The sequence below is a fragment of the Erinaceus europaeus genome, chromosome 17 (assembly GCF_950295315.1).
Source record: "Erinaceus europaeus chromosome 17, mEriEur2.1, whole genome shotgun sequence".
Classification (NCBI taxonomy): domain Eukaryota; kingdom Metazoa; phylum Chordata; class Mammalia; order Eulipotyphla; family Erinaceidae; genus Erinaceus; species Erinaceus europaeus.
In genome coordinates, this window is record NC_080178.1 from 76,322,605 (window position 1) to 76,348,784 (window position 26,180).

General features: G+C 43.4%; 1 protein-coding gene and 1 pseudogene across 3 annotated transcripts in view; one reads left to right on the forward strand and one right to left on the reverse strand.

Annotated features, from left to right (window-relative positions):
- Positions 1 to 26,180, reverse strand: part of INSC (INSC spindle orientation adaptor protein) — a 548,619-nt gene that overhangs the window by 462,773 nt on the left and 59,666 nt on the right. For all 3 annotated transcript variants that reach the window (XM_060177117.1, XM_007533628.2, XM_060177116.1), the window contains exons 3-6: positions 20,601 to 20,946; positions 18,575 to 18,627; positions 16,878 to 17,001; positions 2,589 to 2,702 (exon numbers count right to left, since the gene is read on the reverse strand). In XM_060177117.1, the coding sequence (XP_060033100.1) occupies positions 2,589 to 2,702; positions 16,878 to 17,001; positions 18,575 to 18,627; positions 20,601 to 20,946 (637 nt within the window). The remainder of the gene's footprint in view (positions 1 to 2,588; positions 2,703 to 16,877; positions 17,002 to 18,574; positions 18,628 to 20,600; positions 20,947 to 26,180) is intronic.
- Positions 1,495 to 2,054, forward strand: LOC103123014 (cytochrome c oxidase subunit 6B1-like; annotated as a pseudogene).

Here is a 26,180-nt window from a genome sequence, read left to right on the forward strand (position 1 = left end):
ATTGCTCACATCCACACCTGGATCCCAGCCTCAGCCAGTGTTTGCAACTGATGTTGAAAAGGAGAAATGGTCACTGCTGTCAAAGCAAGCCAGCTCACTTCTGTTGGAAATTGATCACCAAGTTGGCACTGAGTCCGTGTCAGCTCAGCAAGGGGGGCAATTCTGTCCTCCACAGCATGGAGACAGACAGACAGACCTCTGGAGGGCCACTGCAGGACCAAGCGGAGTGGCTGACTAACAGAATCCTCTGACAGGACAGACTGGAGCCTAAGCTCTCTGTCTTCTTTAGTCTAGCAACAACACAGATTGTCCAACCGAAACGGCACACGAAAGTCACCCACAAAGAAACCTATATTCCCCAACTCATTTAACAAAGTAGAGTCCTCTGGAAAGTCATTATTATTATTTGTTTTACCAGAGCCCTGCTCAGCTCTGTCTTATGGTAGTGCTGGGGACTGAACCTGGGGCATCAGAGCTTCAGGCATGAAAGACTACTTGCAGAATTATTATGCTATCTCCTTTTCCCTCACCTGGCAAGTTAAAACATCTATTCTAGACTTCCCTCTAGATCAACTTAACCCAAGTGAAAACACTTTTGTTTGTTTTTAAAAATATTTTATTTACCTATTAATGAGAGGGATAAGAGGAGAGAGAGAAAGAACCAGACATCACTCTGGTACATGTGCTGCCTGGGATTAAACTCAGGACCTCACAGCTTGAGAGTTCAACACTTTATCCACTGCGCCACCTCCCGGACCACCAAATGAAAATATATTTTAAGCTCCTTAGAAATTTTAATGTCCATACAAGGTCCAGAACTTCTGAATCATCTGAAGGTCCAAGGTTTGAACCCGCAGTCACTACTGTGGCTCTAGAGCCAACTCTGAATTTAAGACCTGGGTTCTAGGCTAGTAAGATGACTCATCTGGTTTGCCATACTCAAGACCCAGGTTCTAGCCTGGCCCCCACCACGGTGGTGCTGTGACTTATCTTCCTCTGCCCCCCTCTGTCTGAAGATTTCAGCTCAGAGCAGTGTGTGACACTGCATAGGCCCTTTGAACCATTTATTTCCTCAACCACAGATGAGGACGATAAGGTACACACATCATAGGCTGGCTTTGTGATTTACAAATGTCTACAAGACGCTAAGCCCAGTGGAGAGAAACTCTCAAATGTTCGTGGTTATTATTATGTATAAGTCACTTCTCTCCACATCAGAGTTGATAAGCGCTTTCTCTGCTCTTCCAGATTTCTCTGAAGCTTGAGAACAGTGATTTTTGAGAGTGTGGTCATGCCTTAGTTGCCAGAGTCACCCACAGAGCGGACCAAAATGTAGACTCCTAGTCTCAGTTAAACTCAAGTGGGACAAATATTTGTGTTTTTTGGGTTTTTTTTTTTTTTAAAAAAAAAACCTGTCTCCAGCCTGACCCCGCTGTCTTTACGGAGGGTCACATGGAGCTGCAAAGCATACCATGACTGTCTTTAGTCAACACCATGGCAGAAGATATTAAGACCAGGATCAAGAACTACAAGACCGCCCCATTTGACAGCTACTTCCCCAACCACAGCCAGCCCAGGAAGTGCTGGCAGAACTGCTTGGATCTCTGTTGCTGTGAGAAGGGCAGTGACAACTAAAGGGGGTGGTGTCTCTGTGTGCCAGCTGCACCAGCGTGTGCACGAGTCCCTCTGCGTCCATATCCTGGATGTCCACCTGGCAGAAGGCACATTCCCAGGGAAGATCTGAACTCACTCTACTCAACCTGTCCTGACCTCCATCCTTTTCCCAGATGGTGAAGGGGGAATCTGGGCATATCCATCTTGGGATCCTGAGTCACATCTCACCTAATATGTACTTGTTGGAAAAGTGAGAAGAAAAACAGAAAAAAAAAAAATCCCCTGAGGGATTATGGTGCTGAGAACCACTGAGCTGGACACAACCTGTGACAGATGTCTTCAGTCTATTAGAAGGCTTAGTTTTACTTACAGTTAGATCGGTTCTATCCCCAGTGGTGATGTGATTTCTCAGGTAAAATTGAAACAGACCCTCATGAGGTTCTGTGTCTACCAACTGCCTCCATTTGTTCTGAATGCTTGTACAGAGGCAGCTAGGTCAAGAAGCGAATGGATTGCAACTCCTGTTGAAGTCGATGCGAACTACTGTCTTGTTATATTTTGTCATCCTCTCCTGGAGTATTTATATGAGGGCTCCAGAAATGTGTGGTGGGGGTGGGGTGGGGGGGTGGGAATCCAGCCAAGAAAGTGAGTCAGGCTCTATGTCTGGTTTGAGTTTGATAGAGTTATGTGAAAAAGAGGAAGAGAGGTTGATAGATTTATCAGGTTCCACATGAAGAGAGATGATAGAGCTGTTGAGGATACCCGCGGTTAGTATCAAGTGTGGAATGAAATCAGCAGAGTAAACGCTATTAAAGGTAGAGACCCAGCCAGAGAGGGGAAGGATTCCTCCAGTGTCACTTACTAAGTAGAGGCTGGAACAAGGGCAGATTTCCAGAGTCAGCTATTTCCACCAAAGTAGCTCTCTCTCACCCCTCCCCAGGCCTGCCAGCCTGGCCCCTGCCCAGGACACTCACCTTGGCAATGATGCGGCACAGGGGCGCCCCCTCCTGGGTCAGGCTGAACAGGTTCCCAGTGGTGGATTCCATGGTGTAGATGCTGTCTGAAGCATCGATTTTTTTTACCAGTGCCTAAGGAAAGAGAGCAGAGTTATCACACCTCTCTAGAATCTCTTCATCCTTTTTTTAAAAAGATTTTTAAAAAATATTTATTTATTCCCTTTTGTTGCCCTATTATTGTTGTTGCTATTGATGTCATCCATTGTTGCATAGGACAGAGAGAAATGGACAGAGCAAGGGAAGACAGAGAGGGGTAGAGACAGACACCTGCAGACCTGCTTCACCGCCTGTGAAGCGACTCCCCTCTAAGTGAGGAGCTGGGGGCTCGAACCAGGATCCTTATGCTGGTCCTTGTGCTTTGCGCCACGTGCATTTAACTTGCTGCACTACAACCCAACTCCCCCTCTCTTTATCCTTTTGTGACACTGGGAGAGTCACTTCCCCTCTCTGGCTGGGCCGCCATCTTTAACAGTGGCTAACCCCTCTTACTTCATTCCCCTCATGGTCCCAGGAATCTATAATCACGTCCTGTCCTGCCAATTGATTCACTTGGGGGATAATGAGCTCCGGGCTTAGGAAAAAGCAAGCCTTACTGAGATGTCTGAGGTATATTTCAGAAATAGAGGATTATTTCAAACTCCGGGGTCGTGGACAACAGATGTGTGTCCCGCTGTAGCCTTTCAGACATTCTCGACAATGTTGGGCTCAGCAAGTACTGACTCCTAGTGAAAACAGCACCCATCAGTTAAGGAAAACAAAAGTCATCAAGTTGAAAACCAATGAGCTGTTACAACTAGAATGAGAGAATCTGTTCATTTGGGCAATGACTGCTGGCCAGCGGCCATCTCCAGTGTGGTGCTGAGCTATGAGAAGCACTCTGTAGTAACTTCTTGCTCAGGGAACACTGGCACTGGGTGTACAGGGAGGCCTAAACAGTGACACTGGGCACCCTGTCAAAGACCATCTGCATGAGGAATGTCACATGGATCCAGGCTATGGCTAGTGGACTGAGGGCTGGGAATAGCTGAGCACAGGATTCAGCGAGACCGAGAGGAAAAGCAGATAGAAAATTCATCAGAGGGGCAGGGCAGTAGCCCAGTGGGTTAAGTACACATGGTGCGAAGCGCAAGGACTAGCATAAGGATCCCAGTTTGAGCCCCCGATTCCCCACCTGCAGGGGAGTCGCTTCACAGGCAGTGAAGCAGGTCTGCAGGTGTCTGTCTTTCTCTCCTCCTTTCTGTCTTCCCCTCCTCTCTCCATTTCCCTTTGTCCTATCCAACAACAATGACATCAATAACAACGATAAATAAAGGCAACAAAAGGGGAAAAAAATGGCCTCCAGGAGAGCAGGGGGTTGGTTATGTGCAGGCACCGAGCCCCGGAGATAAACCTAGAGGCAAAAAAAAAAAAAAAAAAAAATCGGGAGTTGGGCAGTAGCACAGCGGGTTAAACGCACATGGCACAGAGCACAAGGAACAGTGTAAAGATCCCGGTTCCAGCCCCCGGCTCCCCACCTGCAGGAGAGTCACTTCACAGGCGGTGAAGCAGATCTGCAGGTGTCTGTCTTTCTCTCCCTCTCTCTATCTTCCCCTCCTCTCTCCATTTCTTTCTGTCCTATCCAACAACGATGACATGAATCACAACAATAAAAAAAAAATCACGAAAAAAAAATTAATCAGCATGTAAGACCTGAAGAATATTCCCAGCAGAGTCTAGCTAATTTCAGGAAAAGGGTTTTCACATATCTTGAAACCATTCCATAACCAGTCATTTGCTCTGAAGCACATTATTCTCTGATTGCAGGTGTCATACTTTTTAATCAATGCCAGTTAACTTGAGTCTCTCCTAAGAGGTGTGGAGATAGGGGTTGAGAAGGTTTGCTTTCGGCAAAACTCATGCTAGAAAAGAAGGTCTCTGGAGATGCGGACTCTGAGAAGACACACACACAGTTTCAGAACCAAAACGCGGAAGCAACCTACATGCCTGCTGACAGATGACGAGACACAGAAGTGGAGGATACCACTCTGTACTTGACGAGAGAGGATGCCACGCCCTCGGGACAGAACGCGTGAAACTAGAGGCGGGCACGCTCCATGAAGTAAGAGGTGAAAGACAGCTACTGAGTGGTTTCACTCATATGTGGAATGTAGAGAATTGAAACGTGTGAAGGTGCAATACAGACAAACAAGACAAGAAAGAAGAAGTAGCCAGACTGCCTCTGGGACTTTGTGGTTATCCTGCGAGGTGGGGTTGGGGTGGAGGGGTAGACACCAGAGAACCTTGATGGTGGGTACAGTGTGGAAGCATGTCTGGTAATTATATAATCCTGTAAACTACTTTTAAATCACTAATCAAAAGGAAAAAGTTTGTAATAAATCTGTTTGTAGAGAGCCCTGGTGCTGTAGAAGACACTTAAGAGAAAAATGATGAGATCTGAGCTCTGGTATCTTCCTGACTTATTATTTTTTTTTAATCATGCCACGGTGATGATGAGGAAGTGTGAACATGACTGAAAGCATAAACCCTGGAGACAATCTGCCTTGGATCAAATTCTGGCTCTGCCACTTCTGTTCAGTGCTCTACACCTAACAGCTTAGCTCTGCCCTGCCTCAGCTGTCTCATCTGGAGAGCAGTGGAAGTAACAGTCTATTCGTCAGGATAGCTGTGCCCACCTGTCAAGGCACCTAGAACTTACAAACAAAATTAAAATGCTATCAGTTATTATTTCTGACCTTGGGCAGTTGACAAAAAAAAAAAAAATCCCCATGCCCCAGTTTCTACATTTGAAAAATAATTAAAGTTAAGCAGCTTCAAGACTCAAAGTAGATAGTTCTTCCTTTTTTCTTCTTTATTCAAACCCACAGAATTTTTCACATGCCATACTAACCATCTCCCTACAGAAGTCTAAAACTAAGTGTGCATCTAATCAGAGTATGCTCTGTTTAGAAACCATTCCCTGACATCTGATAGATTTGCAAGATATGTAACAAAAGATACAATTAATAACCAAGATCTGTCACTTTAAGCCTCTGTAGTGAGCATACTTCTTATAATTCTTCTCTATCATTACCATAAAGAGTTACGTAAGTGACGCTAATGTTCACGTGAAGATGCATATTGGGGCCCTGTACCTAAATGATAATTACCTAATGTTCCTGATTAGTGTCTGTACTCGAAGCAAATTAGCACTCTATTAAACAATTCAAACCCAGTGTCATTTGCAATCATCTGCCGATATTAGACTATTTATGTCTGGGGATAATTTCTTGCTAATGTCTATATGCATATATACCAAAATTACATCTCCGATTAGTCTCAGTTAAGCAGCTCTCTCACAATGAAAATTGATAAACATCCCCCCCCCCCACAAAGGTAAATTTGGAAAGAAATAAGCTTGAAGATACCAATGAATCCGCCAAAACCCTAAATTTCACAATAAATAAGAGCTGGACAGGCTCTTAGCTGTCTTCAGTCCAACCCTCATTTCACAGTTGAGAAAGCCAAGTCACAAAATCTTTCCCTAGATCACACACGTGGTGGGTCTTGGGAATTGGGTCTTAACTGCTGTGAATTCAACTTGTGATTGTTTTCAGTGGTAGTGAATCCATGTCCTTCCATGTTAGCAAGACCTCCACTAACCCAGAAAGAGGCAGAAGTCTCAGGGAAAGAGGTTTCCCAGATTCCTTGACAATCCTCACCAAAATGGAGAGTGGTTTCCCTTCCTGGCTCTCATTAAGCGTCCTCATCACTCTTCTCTGTGGGGCTAGGGACTCCTGCTGCAAGGTCAGGGTTGTTCAGAAGGTCCCAGGGGCAGGTCCTCAGGATCCATCTCTCTGTTGTTTTTGCCAAGACCACACCGTGGCTTAGCTCCAGTTGTGACTGAGCACAGCAGGGGGACTAAGGCAGGTACAAGGCTGAGGGACAGGTTACTGAGCTAACAAGTGGCTGTGACTGGAAGAGTCCCAGTCTGCAGACTTGTAGAGTTCTACTGTGTTCTTTCACCAAGTCTTCCTCGACTGTCAAGTCTGCAGTGTGGTAAGCTAAACGTAGCCACAAATCCTCTGCTAAACCTGTGGGCTTTTCTCCAAGTCATTTTTTAAAAATCTGTGATTAATAGTGGTTTACAAGATTATAAGATTAACCACACCCAGAGAGATGGGAGTTTTTTTAGAAAATCTTTTAAAAAATTATTTATTCAGGGGGACGGGCAGTAGCGCAGAAGGTTAAGTGCACATGGTGCAAGGCGCAAGGACTGGCATAAGGATCCCAGTTCGAGCCCCTGGCTCCCCACCTGCAGGGGAGTCGCTTCACAGGCGGTGAAGCAGGTCTGCAGGTGTCTGTCTTTCTCTCCCCCTCTCTATCTTCTCCTCCTCTTTCCATTTCTCTCTGTCCTATCCAACAACGACAACAATAATGGTAACAACAACACCGATAAACAACAAGGAAGGGCAACAAAAGGGAAAAAATGGCCTCCAGGAGCAGTGGATTCGTAGTGCAGGCACAGAGCCCCAGCAATAACCCTGGAGGCAAAAAAAAAACCAAACTATTCAGCAGGGGTAGACAGCATAACGGGTATGCAAAAAAGACTCTTAATTCTTGAGGCTCCCAAGTCCCCAGTTAGGCCTCCTGTACCACCATAAGCCAGAGATGAGCAGTATTCTAGTTAATAATAATAATAATAATAATAATAATAATTTCAGGAGAAAGTGTTTGATGCTTAAAAATTATTTATTCATTCATTTATTAGACCGAGATAGGGATAGACATAGGGATAGGGATAGGGATAGACATAGGGATAGGGATAGACATAGGGATAGGGATAGGGATAGACATAGGGATAGGGATAGACATAGGGATAGGGATAGACATAGGGATAGGGATAGACATAGGGATAGGGATAGACATAGGGATAGGGATAGACATAGGCACAGGGACAGGAATACAGATAAGGATAGACACCTGCAGCACTGTATCACCACCTGTAAAGCTTCCCTGTGCAGGTGGGGAGGGGGGACTGGGTCCTTGCACTTCATAACCTGTGCACTCAACTGAATGGCAAACTACCCAACCAGCCAGCTTTCAGTGATGGACTTTTATTCCCCCATTTCCCCCTTGAATCTGGCCTGGCCTCAGCAACTTGTTTGAAACAATGAACCAGAATTTTCTAGGTGAGGTCATAAGAAAATGCAGTTATTGCCCAGACTTCTTGAAACTTTTTTTTTAAAGAAACCGTAATGCACAGGCTTCCTTTATTGTGATGGGAGCTGGCCTCGAGCAGGGGCACACACACACTGAGGTGATGTACTAGCCAAGTGAGTTATTTTGCTGACACACCTGAAATAGTTTGAGCAGCTCTTGATTAACTTGAGCCCCCGGGCTCCCCACCTGCAGGGGAGTCGCTTCACAGGTGGTGAAGCAGGTCTGCAGGTGCCTTTCTCTCCTCCTCTCTGTCTTCCCCTCCTCTCTCCATTTCTCTCTGTCCTATCCAACAACAACAGCTATGACAACAATAACAACTACAACAAGTACAACAAGGGCAACAAAATGGGAAAAATAGCCTCTAGGAGCAGTGGATTCGTAGTGCAGGCACGGAGCCCTGGCAATAACCCTGGAGGCAAAAAAATAAGAAGAGGAGGAGGAGGAGGAAGAAGAAGGAGAAGGAGGAGAAGGAGAAGAAGAAGGAGAAGGAGAAGGAGAAGGAGAAGGAGAAGGAGAAGGAGAAGGAGAAGGAGAAGGAGAAGGAGAAGGAGAAGCTTGCTTGGTAGCTCTTGAGATTGTCTTGCTGAAGGAGAAATGTGTAATCAAAATCCTCAGTTGAGACCAACTTCCTAGCTAACCCCTTCAAGGCACCATACATGTGATGGGATTTTTAGAAATCTCCACACCATCTACCAGCTAAATATCACCAGGTGACTATTGCTGGTGTCGTTTGGAATGGAAGAGTCACTCAGCCAGGCCCTGCTCAAATTCCTGAGCCTTAAAATTAGGAAATATAATTTAAAAAAAATATTGTTGTTGGGGACTGTTTGTTGGGCACTAATAGACTTCTGAAACACAGGAAAAGAACAGAGACCAGCATAAAATATTCAAAACATCACTGGATAATTTCCTGGTGAATACTTTTAAAAATGATGATAAAGTATTATTGCTTGTGTCCTAAGAGAGTACCGTAGAGAAATGCATGAATTAAGATTCTGAGAAAAAGCTCAGAAAAATTGGACAAGCGAGAAAAAGTCAAATTAAATAATATCTGAATACAGGCCTGGATTAGTTAAGACAGGAGACTATCGTTGGCGTGAAAATATCCAATTTAGGAATGTAAATTGGATATTTACATGACTACAGTCTGTCACAGCTAGAGGTTTCAGGCATATCCAGAATTAAGTTGATTTCATTTCTTTTTCTTTTCTTTTTTTTTTCTAGAGCACTGCTCAGCTCTGGTTTACAGTAGTATGGGGGATTGAACCTGGGACCTCAGACCTTCAGTCATGAGAGTCTGTTTACATAGCCATTGTAGTGTCTCCTCCAGCAGATTTCCTTTTTCCCCTCAAGTCTAGAAGGGTGTTTTTTCCTTCTAGACTAAAAAGGAAAGTAAAATCCAATGAGTAGTGTCACACGCACCATTTAGACAAGGAGAGTCACATGGAAAACGGGGTAAATTACTGGAAATCAGTCAAGTCTCCCTGAAGGCACTGGAAATAAACAGAAGGGAAGAGAATACTAGAGATTCAGTTCACTGGTGCAACACAAGATACAGCAGAAAGGAAGCCTACTTATATATCTGAAAATGCTCCAAAGGTACAGAAAGACCATACGCTGAGGAACTCACTGGCTTCATAAGGGGCCAGACTTCAGGAACATGATAAAGAACGCCCTAAAAGCAGAGGCCTTAAGAGCGAAGTAATTCTCCAGCAAGAGAGAGGAGTATTCACCATCCAGGCCTACAGGCCCTCATCTATATATATCTAGTTTCTTTGTTGTTTTTTTTTTAACTTACTAAACTCTAAGAGAATTTTGAAAAACATATGGGCTCCTGTACATTTTTCATTAGCTTTTCACCATAAGTTTTAGTTTTTGAAAGCTGGAAAGGATGTAACTTCCAGGAGGTTGCAAATCGAGGGGCCGGGCAGTAGCATGCTGGGTAAAGCACACACAGCACACAAGGTCTTAAATATTGACAGACATAAACGTCACCACATCATCCTTGCCTTAGCTATGTATTCATGGCAACCTAAATGTCAAGCAATTTGATTAACTCTTTCCTTAACATTTGTCATACTTACATGTATACCCCCCACTCCAATTCTCTCTTTCTCTCAAAATCTACCTTGGCAAAAATGCATTTAAATGCTAAAGTGTTTCATTAGTAACCCTTGTCACGTTTACCCTTTTAAATTGTATTTCCCATGAATCTAAGGCTCTAAATATTTAAAAAGAATCTCTCTGGGGCCGAAGGACTATTCTAGATCTTACCAGCACAATGGTCAAAGCAACATAGGTTATCCACTTTGATAAACAATCATACGTCATAAAATGTAAACATTTACTGTCAAGATAGCCCTTAACGATATGAATAAGGCTATTTTCCTTTTTCTGAGCTTTCAAATTCCTTCATGTGCTCATGATTGAATATTGGTTTAATGGTGTGTGTTTTGATGTAAGTCTTGAAAAACCTTGTGCTTGGAAGTTTGGCAGTTGCAGCGCCGACTTAAGGTAGTCAAGGACCCCTCCTTTGAGCACATTCTGAATTCTGACATCACATAGTGATTGATTAGCAAACATTACTTTTAACCATCTGCCTGCTAGTAACTCCCCTACATGGGTGGTCCTCTAAATTGGTAAGAACAATGAGTTAAAAATCATTTGACTTGCAGAAGCATTTGCTACTCAGTCATTAGAGGCATTCATTCACTATCTCAATTTCTGGGAAACCTTCCAGAAGTATTTTACCAAGACTTATCAGATAACCATTAATTATCCTCCTTACTTCTTTACTCGGGGCATCTTGGGCTATCCAAAGTATTCAGAAGAGATTAGAAAAATCAAAATATTATTAATTTCAATGCCAATACAATTTGTAATCAAATAGTTTAGTGTGGTTCAAAGATATTTTCTTTAAAACCTTGAAGCTATAGCTTATGCTTACCTAAGTTATGAAAATTACCCACCCTCTAACCTAGCAAAGATGTTTTTTTAATTTTTAATTATTTATTTATTTTCCCTTTTGTTGCCTTGTTTTATTGTTGTTGTAGTTATTATTGTTATCATTGATGTCATCGTTGTTATATAGGACAGAGAGAAATGGAGAGAGGAGGGGAAGACAGAGGGGGAGAGAAAGACAGACACCTGCAGACCTGCTTCACCACCTGTGAAGCGACTCCCCTGCAGGTGGGGAGTCGGGGGCTCGAACCAGGGTCCTTAAGCCAGTCCTTGCACTTCGCACCGCATGCGCTTAACCTGCTGCGTTACAGCCAGACTACCAGATATTTCTTTAAGTCAAGTCAGTCAGTCAGCTTCCTCTCAGTAAAGACAACTTCATTTTTAATTAAAAAGCATTTTGACAGGTGTTTCAAGAAATGTTAACAAAACCACTGACAAGTAATTGTGAAGTCATTCTCTAAGGGGAAATGCTCTAAACTGTTAATATTAAAATAGTGTAGGCTTAAAATCAAATTTCAAAATTTATGTATATTATAATACTGTGACAAAAGCAATGTTCTATATTTTTAATGACAGACATTGAACCAAACACTGTAAATTAGTTATAAATCTAGGAATATGCTTTTTAAAATCTAATAAATGGGTTTGTATATGTAAATGAACTTTGGTGTTCCTCTTAGGTAATAATTAAGTAAAAGCTGTGAATTAAAAAAATCAGAAAGCATTTGATTAATTTTAGTTGCTTTCATGACCCTAAGTAAAGAAAAAAAGATATTTACTTCTTAAATCTAATTAGTTCTGTTGTTAACAATTAATTTAATCTTTTGTTAACAAGAAATAGAGATCAATATAAATATTTAATTAAATGTTTTGACAAAGTTGACTGTCAGCCTTCTTAAATACATCAAGTATGAAAACTCTCAGATAAACCTTATGTCTGTGGATTTTATCCAAGGTATCTTTAAAAAAAATAGTCACTCTGAAAAATAACCTAGATACATTTAAAAGAATCAATATCATTTATAGTCTTTGGCTCTGCAAAAATAATTTTCTTTCCAACTAATGACATATCTTAGGAGTGAGTATGAAATATGGCTGCATGGTATTGCTTGCTGTTAGCAGACGTCTCCAAAAAGCCATTTCTATTAGTATTTGCTATGTCCACCAGCAGTCTTTGCTTTGCTCTAAGGAAAATGCCCCTCAACAGCCAAGCCCAATTTGAAAATAAATGGAGATGGAAGAAATCATGTAAATTGGAAAAGTTTTATAACCAACCATTCAACACACACACACACACACACACACACACACACACACACACACACAACTATATATCAGAATTCAGCAGAAAACTCCCACATCAAACAAAATGCACAATTTCTAGTGTTTTCCTCAACCAACAGAAAGTAGAAATAATTCCTGAGGGCCTAAGAAGTGGTTCATGATAAAAAAAAAAAGTTTCATCTTTGCTTCATCTCCCCATTTCTGCTCCCTGAGTTTTGCATAGCAGGGCAGATGAACTCTAGAGTTTGGGTGGGGAGTTTGCTGTCTTTATGGACAGTAATGGAATGAATATTTGAAACTCTTAGTATTTTACTTTATTTTATTTTATTACCTCCAGGGTTGTCACTGGGACTTGTGCCCTCACCACAAATCCACTGCTCTGGCGGCCACCTTTTTCTCATTGATATTGTTGCTGCTGTCATTGTTGTTGAATAGGACAGAGAGAAATGGAGAGAGGAGAGGAAGACAGAGGGGGAGAGAAAGACAGACACCTGCTTCACTACTTGCCAAGTGATCCCCCTGCAGGTGGGGAGCTGGAGGCTCGAACCAGGATCCTTGCTATGATCCCTGTGCTTTGTGCCATGAGCTCTTAAGCCAGTGTGTATAAAACTCTGTATAGTTAAGAGAATCACTTTTAGGAAGGAAAATATCAGAATGATGAAAATATGGACATTGATGTTCTTAAAACACGGGCATGTCTCTTGGGAGATCTTCGGGGACCTGGCATGTGCACTTCCTAGGAGTGGTTTAAGGGCCACTGCCTAGTGTCACTTTAAGGAATCCAAATCAAGTAGCCTGAGATGAAGAAGCACGGTATTTTGAAGAAAACGAGAAATTAAGAAATAATGAAAATGTTGTATGGGAAAGAATGCAAGTCCTTGTGAAGGACATACAGATGCCAAACTCTGCAGGAAGATGAAAATGTACCAAATGCCCTTCTAGGAGAAGGAAGACATTTTTCTCCCATATATGGTAAACACAGTTACACAATTAATCTACGGTGGATGTTTTCACAAATCCTTGTGGACCCTGGACAACTAAAATAAACTGACATTCTGCTACCAAGCAATCTCTCTCTCCCTCTCCCTCTCCCTCTCCCTCTCCCACTCCCTCTCCCTCTCCCTCTCCCTCTCCCTCTCCCTCTCCCTCTCCCTCTCTCTCTCTGAGTACAGAGCTTCCAAGACCTTGGAAAATACAGAACCCTGGGATAATATGCTGCCTGTTGGGGCCAGGTGGTGGTGCACCTGGTTGAGAGCACTTGTTACAGTGCACAAGGACCCTGGGTTCAAGCTCCCGGTCCCTAGCTGCAGCGGGAAAGCTTTGCAAGTGGTGAAGCAGGGCTGCAGGTGTCTCTCTGTCTCTCTCCCACTCTATCTCCCCCTTCCTTCTCGATTTCTGGCTGCCTCTATCCAATAAATTAATAAAGATAATTTTAAAAAATAAGAACAATGGTTAATACTTAAAAAAAATTCTTTTAAGATGCTGCCTGTTGATCTTATTCTAGGCATTGAGGATTGGGCTGCTTTACACATCTAAAAGTGAGTGTAGGTTCTCTTCTTTGGAAAATAGTCTATTTGGCCCACTTATTTTTTTTTAACATGGCCCATAGACAAATGAAGAAATGTTCCACTTCACTTATCATTAAAGAAATGCAAATTAAAACAAAACTGAGATTCTGCCTCACACCTGTGAGAATGGCCTACATGAATAAAGCAAGAAATGACATGTGTGGGGGAATAAAGGACTGTGTTATATTGCTGGTGAAAATGCAGACTGGTGCAGCTCTTCTGGAAGACTGTACAGAGTCCTTCAACAACTAAAAGTGAAATTATCTTATCACCAACAATATCACACTTAGCATTTATCCAAAGGACACACAAACACTAATTCAAAGGAATGTACGCACCCCTATGTTCACAGGTGCATTATTCACAATAACCAATGGGTGGAAGCAGCCTAAATTTCCATTGGCAGATGGCTGAAAGAAGAAGTCATGGAATATATATACTCCGTGGATTATTACTGAGCAGTCAAAAAAAAAAAAAAAGATAGTATTGTGTCCTTTGGGACAAAATGGATGGAACTGGAGGTGATTATGCTTCGCAAAATAAGAGGGGAGAGACAACTATGAATTGCTTCACTCATGCAGAATCTAGAGAACTAAAATACACGAACTTGCAAAAAAAAAAAAGCAAACACACCTTTTTAAAAATCTTTTAAAATTATTTTCCCTTTTGTTGCCCTTGTTTTATTATTGTTGTAGTTATTATTGTTGTTCTTGATGTCATCGTTGTTGGACAGGACAGAGAGAAATGGAGAGAGGAGGGGAAGACAGAGAGGGGGAGAGAAAGACAGACACCTGCAGACCTGCTTCACTGCCTGTGAAGCGACTCCCCTGCAGGTGGGGAGCCGGGGCTCTGGATCTTTCCGCCAGATCTTTTGAGCTTTGCGCCATGTGCGCTTAACTCACTGCGCTACTGCCCAACTCCCGCAAACATTCCTTTTTTATGAGAACTATGGTGGTTACTATTGGGAGAGTGGGGGGCACAGAACTTCGTGGGGTAGTGTGGAACTATATGCTGTAATCTTACGGTCTTAGAAACCACCGTTGAGGAAGTCGGGTGGTAGCGCAGGTGGTGCAAAGCACAAGGACCGGTGTAAGGATCCTGGTTCGAGCTCCGGCTCCCCACCTGAAGTGGGGTCGCTTCACAGGTGGTGAAGCAGATCTTCAGGTGTTTATCTTTCTCTCCCCCCCTCCAGAGTCTTCCCCTCCTCTCTCCATTTCTCTCTGTCCTACCCATCAACGACAACATCAATAACAACAACAATGAAAAACAACAAGGGCAACAAAAAAGGAAAATAAATAAATATGAAAAAAAAATGAAACCACTGTTAATCACACATAAAAAGCGGCTTGGAAAAAAAAAAAAAAGAAAGAAAGAAAGAAAGTGAATGCAGTAGGAGCTGAGAGTGAGAATGTGCTGGTCATACCGTGTATTCAGTGTGCTAACCTTTGGAGTCCTTTCAGTTGAGCCTTTTCATGGCCCAGATCACCCCCTGCCAAGACCAGGAGAGACTTTGAAGACCTGACAGAAGTGTCCCCACTGCTAAAGAGATGAAGTAGACAGAAGCTGTTTGAGGCAGCACAAACAGCTGCTCCCACAGACTGGACTGAGACTCTCATCATGGCTGCTGAGTAGAACAGAACTGAAAAGAACTGTGGCAGCTGAGGAATAAGACATTCTGAATCATTCCTAAGAGTTCAGAGATTTGTAGGGTCAGGCGCCGGCCTACCCAGTGGAATGTACACATTACAGAGCACAGGGACCCAGGTTCAAGACCCTGATCCCCACCTACAGAGTAGAAGGAAGATTTCTAAGTGGTGAAGCAATGCCGCAGATGTCTCTCTTTCTCTCGCCCTCTGAGTCCTCTTACCCATTCAATTTCTCTCAGTCTCTGTCCAAAAATAAACTATATATGTTTAGTAAGAAATTCAGCTGTTTTTACTTTACCTCCTCCCAAGGAGCTTTAATTAAACAGCTTGGATATGTTTATATTTCTCATCTGGCAAGTGTGTTTATACTGTCATTGAATCACACTGCAGCTTCCGACACTCTGTTGTCGACAACATAGCTTAGCAAAATCTGAACGTGAGAAACGGGGAACTGTGCACATTTTGAGCCTTAGTTACAAAGCCTCCCTCCCGCTAAGGCCTGTGCCTTGTGTGCAGAGAGTCGAAGACAGGAGGGAGAGAAAGGAAACTCTGGATTTAGTCAGAAGGCTGAGGTTGGAGAGAAGCTGATATGGGAAGGGACTTGTTATTTATAGAAAAGTCTTTGTTGGGGATGGGAAAAAGATTGACAAATATGTAACCCAGTATTTCCATAACTATAAATAACATGTAAATACCTTCCATAATGAAAACCTCATGGAATCTGCTTTTAGGGAGAAAATCTAATAATAAGAAAAGGCAAGAGAAGGAAATGCCATGTATTTAATCCACACTATGTGCCCCCCACCCCCTCAGGGTTACCGCCGGGGCTCAGTGCCAGCACTACAGATCCACTGATCCTAACGGCCATTTTTTTTTTCATCTTTTTGGATAGGACAGGGAGAAATGGAAAGAGGAGAGGGGGATAGAGAGGAAGAGAGAAAGACAGACACCTGCTTAACTGCCTGTGAGACATCTCCCCTGCAGGTGGGGAGCCAGGGACTTGAACCTGGATCTTTATGGGGGTCCTTACACTTAGTACTATAGCAAGTAGTGTTCTCATCTTCCCTCTGGGGAAGTTTTCACTTTATTGATGAGGAAAACGAAGCTAAGAGATTCAGACCTTACTGAAGTAAGGGCCCAAGGTGAATCACAGTGTGAAAGTAATTTTCTCAGATTTGCTCTTTCTAGAATCTTTAGAGGCAGGGACTGTTTGATAGATTTTTTTTCTAGATTCTTTTCTGATGCTACTATTTCCAGAAATGACTTATTCCTTAGAAACACCTTGAGTCTTTTGGGACATACAGGCCCACTGTGTATATCGTGAACAATAGGTCCACAGGGAAAAAAAAATCAGGACGGTGGGAGTATAATGGGGAGAAGACACACTCGACCACCACCAAGCCAGTGACCATGAACAAGATGAACAAGTCCCGTCCTTCTTCTGGCTCGTTTTCCCATCTGGAAAAGCAAAGTTTCTTCCAAGTGGTCCCTTCACAGCTGCCCCAACCTGGTTCAGTTCCTTCACACAGCCCCCCCCCCCCCCAGAGGTTTACACAAACATCCTTCTCCAAGGCACCGTCCACACTGACCTGTACCTCTCGAGTCAGGGCCAGCTCCAGCAGTTGGCCAAAGTGCTGGCCCAGTGTGCTCAGGGTCTCACTCACACAGGCCTTCATGGACTTCAGGACGTGCTCATTCTCCACCTGAAGACACCTGGGGGTGGGGGGGGGAACCATAGGTATATGGTTAGAGGGGGCAAGAGGGCAGCCCAGAGCAGTGCAGAGGCCTGCACTACCTGGTGGTAATGAAAGCGACCTAGGGAGCCAGAGATGGGATGCTCCATGGCTCACTTCTTCCCTGGGATACTGGTGTCTGCAGAGGTGTTGGCCCGAGATGGGAGACAACAGTCCCTGTCATTGGTAAGAGAGGTGAGCACAAGTCTATGCCTCTGGGTGTCTCTCTTATTTTAAAGTATATTTTATTTCTGTATTTTGATGATAAGAGAGAGATTTACGCAGAGAAAGACCAGAGCACTGCTCAGTTCTGGCTTATGGTAGGCTTGGGGTTTGAACTCGAAACCCTGGAACCTCAAACATGCAAATCTTTTGCATAACCATTATGCTGTCTCCACAGCCCGCCTCTGGCTGTCCCTATAAGACAATCTGCATCATCACAGCCCAGGCCTCAGGTTTGGGGGGTGGAAACAATAGAGGAGGGCTCAGCACACTGAGTCATGGCCATGCACTCTTGAATTGTATGTGGCAATACCAAAGACAACTTAAAAAATGGCCACCTATGGTGCGCAGGAAGAAGCCCAGTGGTTTCTCTCCCAGTCAAAGTAGAACAGAAAGGGAGCAGGGTCAAATGGAGTCTGATGACCTGAGAATATTCAGCACCGCGTGCCAAAGGTCTCATGGGAACCAGGAGCATGTCAGATGGCAGAGTTTACTTCCAGGGCTTGGGGACTTGAGGACTTGAGAGGGTGAAGGGAGTCTGAGTACAGGGGTACATTAGCCATGAGAGGCAGGTGTGCATATTGCCTGAGCACAGAAGTATGTGTGCTTGCTTGTGTGTGTGTGTGTGTGTGTGTGTGTGTGTGAGAGAGAGAGAGAGAGAGAGAGAGAGGAGAGGAGGTGTGAGTATATTCTTTTTTCTGATTACGAGTGTGTCTTATAGGCTGGTGTGTGAGTGGGTAAGAATCTATGGATGTCCTAGTCTGTGTGGACATGTGTGTAAGAGTTTTAGGAACTTCTTTCGCCTTGCCTTGACTTTAGGGCTCAGAAGAGCCAGCCAAAGGTGTCAGGTACATTTTCCTTATTCCAACTGTTGAGGACCCAAGCATCCTTCCTATGCCTGAGCCTCTCCTCTGCTTTTTTATCTTCTCCATAGGAGAGGGGTGAGGAGTATCTGGCCTGGAGGCCACACACCATCATCATCAGATCCGGCCCTGCCAAGGGAACTACAGACTAGGTTGGCTTTGAAATGTAATAAATCTAGTTTTTCTCATAGCAACACTACTGCTAATTTTTAAGTTCATAATTTTGTGTGGCCAGTGGGTGATATGATAAACACCCATTTTTTTTTTCTGCCATCCCTTGGCAGAAAAAAGTAATAAAGTTCACCGAGCTTGTCCTAGGAACTGAAAATTAGATGGAAAAATCCCAAAGGCATCTGGGAGACATCAGCTAAAGGAAACACACACCTCCCCCAGCCCTGTCTCCCTGCAGAGAGGTCGTCCCCCCCATGCCCGAGGTCAGGCTGCCAGACCCAGGGAGTCCACGTTTACCTCTCCGTGATCGCTGACAGCTCTGAGCACTGGGCCATCAGCAGCTTCTCCACCTGTAGGAAAACAGATCCAGAACAATGACTTCAGTAAGCACTGGCTGAAGGCCAATTACAACGCTGGGCCCTCTGGGATCCAAAGATGAAAATTCAAGTCATCCTTCCCTGTGCAGACGACCTCACCAATGCTTCCTGGAACCTCACCTCTCCAGAGCCCTGTCCCATTAAGGAAAGACAGAAACAGGCTGGGAGTATGGATCCACCTGCCAATGTCCATGTCCAGCAGAGAAGCAATTACAGAAGCCAGAACTCCCACCTTCTGCACCTCAAAAAGAATTTTGGTCCATACTCCCAGAGGGATAGAGAATAGGAAAAGTAAACCAGGGAGCTGTGTACCCTCATTCCAGCAGTACCCCAAGCATTGGTTATCGTAAATCTTGTTTTTATATGATCAATGAAATGGAAGCAAATCTGGAAAATAGCAGAGAAAACCAAGCATGGTTTCACTTACCAGAGCAGGGGGGGGGGGGGCAGAGGGAAAAAGGGAAAGAAAGAGAGAGAGAGAAGAGGAAAAAAAGGTAAAGACACATGGAAGTAGTAATAGGTGTAGGGGTGAACTAGAAAGGAAGTGAAGGCAGGACCATTGAAAAAATGGGGGGGAGATATATGTAAGTAGGCAGAGTTATAGTGTCACTCCATATTGGTGACCTTGGGAGAACTACTCAGTTTCCAGTGAAGGGGATGGGACACAGAACTCTGGTGGTGAGAACTGTATGTCATGATATACTTATTATCTTACAATTTTGTAAATCAATATTAAATCACTAATAAAAAAAGAAAAAGAGAGAAGTCATCTGACTTGGAGGCTAGGCAGATCAACTAGAACACAGTTGTGTGGGTGGCGAACGAATTGAATAACAGTTTCACCCACTGATGAAAACGAAAGAAAGAAAGAATGGAAGGAAGGAAAGAAGGAAAGAAGGGAGGGAGGGAGGGAGGAAGGGAGGGAGGGAGGAAAGTGAGCAGTAAGTATGCCAGAGAATCTGGGAAGCCTCAGAGAGTGAGGGATCTTCCAGGTGGACTTTAAAGAATGAATGGACATTCACAAACAGTGAACTAGAGCAATAAAAAGGGTAAAGCACTAAGGTACAAAGAAATATCAAAGAATAGAAAAGGACTTAGGTTGGAGAAAGAGAGCATCTTGAAGACTATTATGGGGATGAGATGTGTCAGCCACTAGTCCCCCCCCCCAATAAAGTAGAAAGAAAGAAAGAAAAGAAAACTATGGCGGGGGAAACAGGGAGCCAATGACAAGTGTGGTTTTCAGTGGTTCAGCTTGGGCTTTGAGATAAAGGTTCAACATCATAACCTTTGGACACAGGAAGGCTTAGACTGAACCCCATTGCCACCACTCACTACAAAACTTGGGCCAGTTACTTTGTTCCTCTGTGTTTGTTTCCTCATCTCTGATCTAAAGTGAAGACCGCAACAGTAGCGAATATTTCAACCAACTGTTGTGTTGTCTGTGTGTGCCAAGCATAGCAACTCATTTAGACTTCATAAAACATTTTTTGAAATCGATACTGTTAATATGCTCCTCACAGTGACGGGACTGAGCACAGAATAGACTGACCAATGACACAAAGCAGAGCAGCCATGGGAACCCATGCAGTGTGACATTCACATGGGTTTTCTTAGACACCATACAGCTTCTCACAGGGTATAGTTATAGCTGCCCAACAGGTTGTGCAGGCGATATAAGACGTGTGCTTATAAAAAACAAACAAACAAACAAACACATCCGGTTTGATGCCTAGCACACAGGAGACATTCTGTTATGGACCAATCTGTCTTCCTGTCACTCTGGAAGAGAGAAAACCCTAAGCCACAGGATGGATTAAGTCCTATACAATTCAGCCTCTTTGAGAAGGAGCCTCCCCCCCCAGCCACCCACTCCCCCCACCCCACCCCACCCAGTCCCGTTCACAGCGCTCACCCCTGTCCATCCCTGAGCACCCGGAGCTGCTGACCTGGCCCATTTCCGGCGATGCGCTCCTGCTGGCCGTGCTGTACTCGCTGACCATGGAGCGGGCATGGCAGGTGAGCCGCACGCTCATGCTATGCACACGCGCCCAGCGCTCCTGTGTCAGCTTCTGCCCGATCCTGCGAAGCTCGGTGCTGATGACCCAGCCTCGCTTGAGCAGCAGTTGCAGAGGGTCCCCGGAACCAGGCCCTCCCGCCAGGATGAGGTCACCCTGCGCGTCCTCTTCCAGACTGATGGGCTTGGCCTGCAGGACGCACATGCACTCGCACTCCGTCATGAGTTTCAGGTCCTCCATCCAGCGCTGGACTGAATCCACCTGCATCAGGTGCAGCCTGCATTGGGGAAACAGTGCCGCCAGGCCTGTCAGGGATCCCACGTTGCCACAAGTTTCAGGTCCAGGCCATCTGATACTTAGAGAATCCTACTGTCTGTTCATCACTGCTAGTTGTGTTCACTTGTCTTAGTCCTCTTATTTCTTTTTTACTAACGAGTTTTTTATTATTATCTTTATTTATTGGATAGAGACAGCCAGAAATCAAGAGGGAAGAGGTGGAGAGTGACAGAGAAGAGAGACAGAGAGATACCTGCAGCCCTGCTTTACCACTCGCAAAGCTTTCCCCCCCTGCAGGTGGGGACTGGGGGTTCAAACCCGGGTCCTTGCACATTGTAACATGTGCGCTCATTCAGGTATGCCACCACCCAGCCCCCTCTTATTTCTCATTATGTCTTATAGACAATAACACTGAGGCAAAGAAGTTTGGAGGGACAGATAGCCAGACAAACAAACGATAATGAAATCTAAAAGAATAATAAATGATCTTCATAATAAGAAGACATCAAATAACCTAAATATTGAATAATAGTAATGTAATAAGTGAGTGGTGGTCCAGCCACCTCATTCTATAAGGTTTACTTAGTTGTGTAATTCTTCCCAAGATTTTATAGTCATTTGATGATTTCTGATGTTTTAAAAGTATGTGTATGCTGATAGATTGGGAAAAGCAGTATGCAAAAATAAAAATGTCAGCTTTGCTATCATTGATTTATTTATTTTTATTTCTTTATGGTTTATAGTCTACAGTAAAAATACAACAGTTTGTACTTATATAACATTTCCACATAACAATTCAACCTCCTCTGCCATCATGTTCCAGGACCTGAACCCTCTCCTTCAGCCCAGAGGCTTTGACTTTGGTGCAATACACCAACTCCAGTCCAAGTTCTGCTTAGTGTTCTCCCTTCTGATCTTGTTTTTCAACTTCAGTCTATGAGTGAGATCATCCCCTATTCATCCTTCTCTTTCTGACTTATTTCACTTAACATGAGTCCTTCAAGCTCCATCCAAGATGGGGGAAAGAAGGTGAATTCACCATTTTTAATACTTGAGTAGTATTCCATTGTATATACAAATGACAACTTGCTCAGCCACTCCTCTGTTGTTGGACACCTGGGTTGCTTCCAGGTTTGGGCTATTACAAATAATTGTGCTGCTATGAACATAGGTGTACACAAATCTTTTTTGGATGGGTGTGTTTGGTTATTTATTTTACACCAGAGCACAGCTGAACTCTAGTTTATGGTGGTGCAGGGGATTGAACCTGAGACTTTGGAGCCTCAGGCATGACAGTCTCTTTGCATAGTCATTATGCTACCTACCCCCCTTAATTTTTTTTGTAACCAGACCACTACCCATTTCTGTCTTATACAGGTGCTGGGGATTGAACCTGCGACCTCAGAACGTAAGGCATGAAAGTCCCTGCATAACCACTGTGCTGTCTCCGGAACCTGAAACATGTAAACACAGTTATTATAATTATGCTAAAGTCTGGATCCGGAAAAAAAGTACTTAAACAAAAGACATTAAATACTAGTGTTTCTTTGGGGTGGTGAAACTGAAATCCATTTTATTGATTTACTTTGGCTTTTCTCTAAGTTTCAGATTTTCTATCATGGATATGGATATTACTTCGTAATGGAGCAAAACTAAATATATTTAGTACAACAGTACGAGAACATGATTAGATCCTAAGATCTTAATCAAATAAAATTCACTAAGAAATTCACTTAGTCAAATGAAATTTAGTAATAACCAGTCATTAATGAAGCACTAAGCACCAGTCCTTCCTACCTCAAGCTATTTGCACCTGCCACCAATCATTACTTACTTACCCCTACAAATAGGCCTTCGGTGCCTACTATGTTTGAAACCCAGGGCGGAGACAGCAAGTAAGCATGCAAAAGGCATTTTTTCTGCAAAGACCACATTCCAGTGAGAGGATAGTTCTCAAGGTAATTTCCAAAAGAAATGCGCGGTGTATAAACTACGCTGGAGGTGGTAACTCAATGAAGAAAAGGAGAATGGGGCAGAAGGAAACAGAGGACTGGGCAGGAGATGGGAAGCAATCATTACAATTTAACAATCAGTGAACCGCAGGGCGAGGGAGACAGCATACTGGTTCTGTAAAATGATTCATGCTTGAGACTCCAAGGTCCCAGGTTCAATCGCTTGCAGCGCCAGAAACCAGAGCTGAGCAGGGCTCTGGTAAAAAATTATGAAGAGAGAAACAAAAATAAGTGAATTAAAGAAAGCTCACTAAATAAGAAGCATTTAAACCATGACTTGAAGGATGTGAGAGAGTGAGCCATGTGGTATATGGAGGGAAAATGCTTCATGGAGTGAGAGCAGTGTGTGCAAAGGCTCTGGGGAGAAGCGTTCTTGGCGTGTATGACAAGTAGCAAGGTGTTCAGAATCAGCCAGACAGGAAGAGGGAGTAAGTGAGGTCAGAGAAGTAGAGTGTGTGTGTGGGGGGGGGGTCAGGTATGAGCAGGTGATGATCTGGTACCTACTTTAGTCACCCAAGCACACAAAGGGCTCCAAAGAAGCTGGCTGGTTGGACTAGGGTACTATGTGGGGTAGAAATGATAAAGACATGCTCCTGATATCATATCATGGTTAGGACTGTGTCTTTGTGTTTACTATTACTTGATGAGAAGAAGCAGAACTTTCTGAAGAATGCAACTGTTTGACCATGCAGTTCTTGTTTTGTTTTTTTAAATATTTACTTATTTATTTATTCCCTTTTGTTACCCTTGTTGTGGTTTTTTATTGTTGTAGTTATTATTGTTGTTGTTGATGATGTTGTTGTCGTTGGATAGGACAGAGAGAAATAGAGTGAGGAGAAGAAGACAGAGAGGGGGAGAGAAAGACAGACACCTGCAGACCTGCTTCACCGCCTGTGAAGCGACTCCCCTGCAGGTGGGGAGCCGGGGGCTCAAACCAGGATCCTTCCGCCGATCCTTGCGCTTTGTGCCAAGTGTGCTCAACCCACTGCGCTACCACCCAACTCCCAGACCATACAGTTTTTAAGTATTTTTAAACAAGAATCTCATAATGCATAACCATGGAAATTACACATGTGATTTTTTTTAAGTGTTTGGTTTTTTTTTTTCCTTTATTTTTTTATTGGGAGGTTAATGGTTTACAGTACAGTTGTTGGCACATAAGTACAACTTCTCATCTCATCAAAACAGCTGTCTATAAATGTTTGTTTTTCACCCCCAAAATTAGGTCCATGGTTATGTACCAGGACCTGAAAGCGTCCGCATCCCCACCCCTCTCCCCAGAACCCTTTGCTTTGGTGCAATGCACCAAATCAGTCCAAATTATACTTTGTTTCCCCTTTCTGTTCTTCTTTCAGAAATTCTGCCTACAGGTGGGATCATCCCATAGTCATCCTTCTTTTTCTGGTTTTATCTCACCTAACATGTTTCCTTCAAGTTTCATCTAAGATAAAGTAAAGAAAGGGACTTCATCATTCTTAACAGCTGAGGAGTATTCTGTTGTGTGTATATAAAACACAGATTTCTTGGGCACTGAGCTTTTGGACACATAGGTTGCTTCCAAGATTGCACTGCCATGAGCATGGGGATGCTCACATCTCTGTGGATTGCATTTGTTTTCTAAGGATGTATTTCCAGGGGAGACACAGTGGCCGGTAGATTAGAACTGAGAGTTCAGCAATAATCCCCCACACTTATGGACATCTAATCTTTGACAAGGGGGCCCAAAATATTAAAAGGAGAAAGGAGAGTCTTTTCAACAAATGGTGTTAACAAATATTGTATTGAAACAAGCAGAAAAATGAAACTGAACCACTTCATTTCACCACGCACTAAAGTAAACTCCAGATGGATAAAGGATTTGGATGTTAAACCAGCATCAAATATTTAGAGGAAAACACTGGCAGACCTCTTTTTGAGCTAAGTTTAAACGAAATGGGACTACAGAAATCAACCAATGGGACTACATCAAATTGAAAAGCTTCTGCACAGCAAAAGAAACTACCACCCAAACAGAGAGACCCCTCATGGGATGGGAGATCTTTTTATGCCATACATCAGATGAAAGGCCAAAATATACCAAACTCAAAAACCAAAAAAAAATCCAAAAAGGGTAAGAGGATATGGACAGAATATTCACCAAAGAAGAGACCCAAAGGGCCAACATACTTAGGAAAAATGCTCCAAGTCACTGATTGTCAGAGAAATGCAAATAAAAACAATGATGGCATACCACTTCACTCCTGAGAGAATGTCATACATCAGAAAGCATAGTAACAACAAATGCTGGAGAGACTGTGGGGTAAAGGAACTCTCCTGCACTGTTGGTGGGAATGCCAATTGGTGCAAACCCCCCCCCCCCATGGTGAGCAGTCTGGAGAACTTTCAGAAGGCTAGAAGTGGGCACACCTATTTCTTATAGAAAATCATCCATGACCTTGCTTCCTCTTTTCTCCTTTCATGAAAGTAGCTATTATTTTCAGTAAAGAATTTGAATCTACAAGGGGCCAGGTGGTGGCACACCTGATTAAGCACACACAGTATAGTCCACAAGGACCCAGGTTCAAGCCCCTGGTCCCCACTTGGAGGGGGAAATGTCAATAGGTAAAGCAGGGCTGCAGGTGTCTCTCTATTTCTCTCTATCCCCTTCCCTCTCCATTTCTCTCTGTCTCTATCCAATAAATAAATACATATAAAGAAAGAATGTCAATCTATATACAGAGAGGCCATGTTTCTGTGTCATCATCCCCCATCATCCTGTCTTTATGAAACACATACTTAACTCTACATAGTGGGGTTTATCACACGTACTTTTTGACTGTATACAACTTCTACTCTATAAGTGATCAACACACCCGCATCCTTGTACCCCATATCCTGGCAAAACTCACAGTAATTCAGTGAGTGATATTCAATTTTTCCCATCTATTTTTCTTTTCCAATCCCTCCACCTGTCTGTCCTTCTGCACCTGCTGGCTTCCCCCTTATTTTTTCTATACACGCTTATATCAAGGTGAATATACATTTGTAGAGTCTTCTGGTTCATTGTGTGTTCTATAAAGATGACCATAATATGCACACATTTTGTTGACCATAATATGCACACATTCTGTTGCATTTTAATTTTCTTAACAGAGATATCCTTCCATGTCCCTCAGCACAGTACTAAAAACATTCTCTTCAATGTCTGAAAATTATTTCATGTTGTAAATATAATACAAATTCA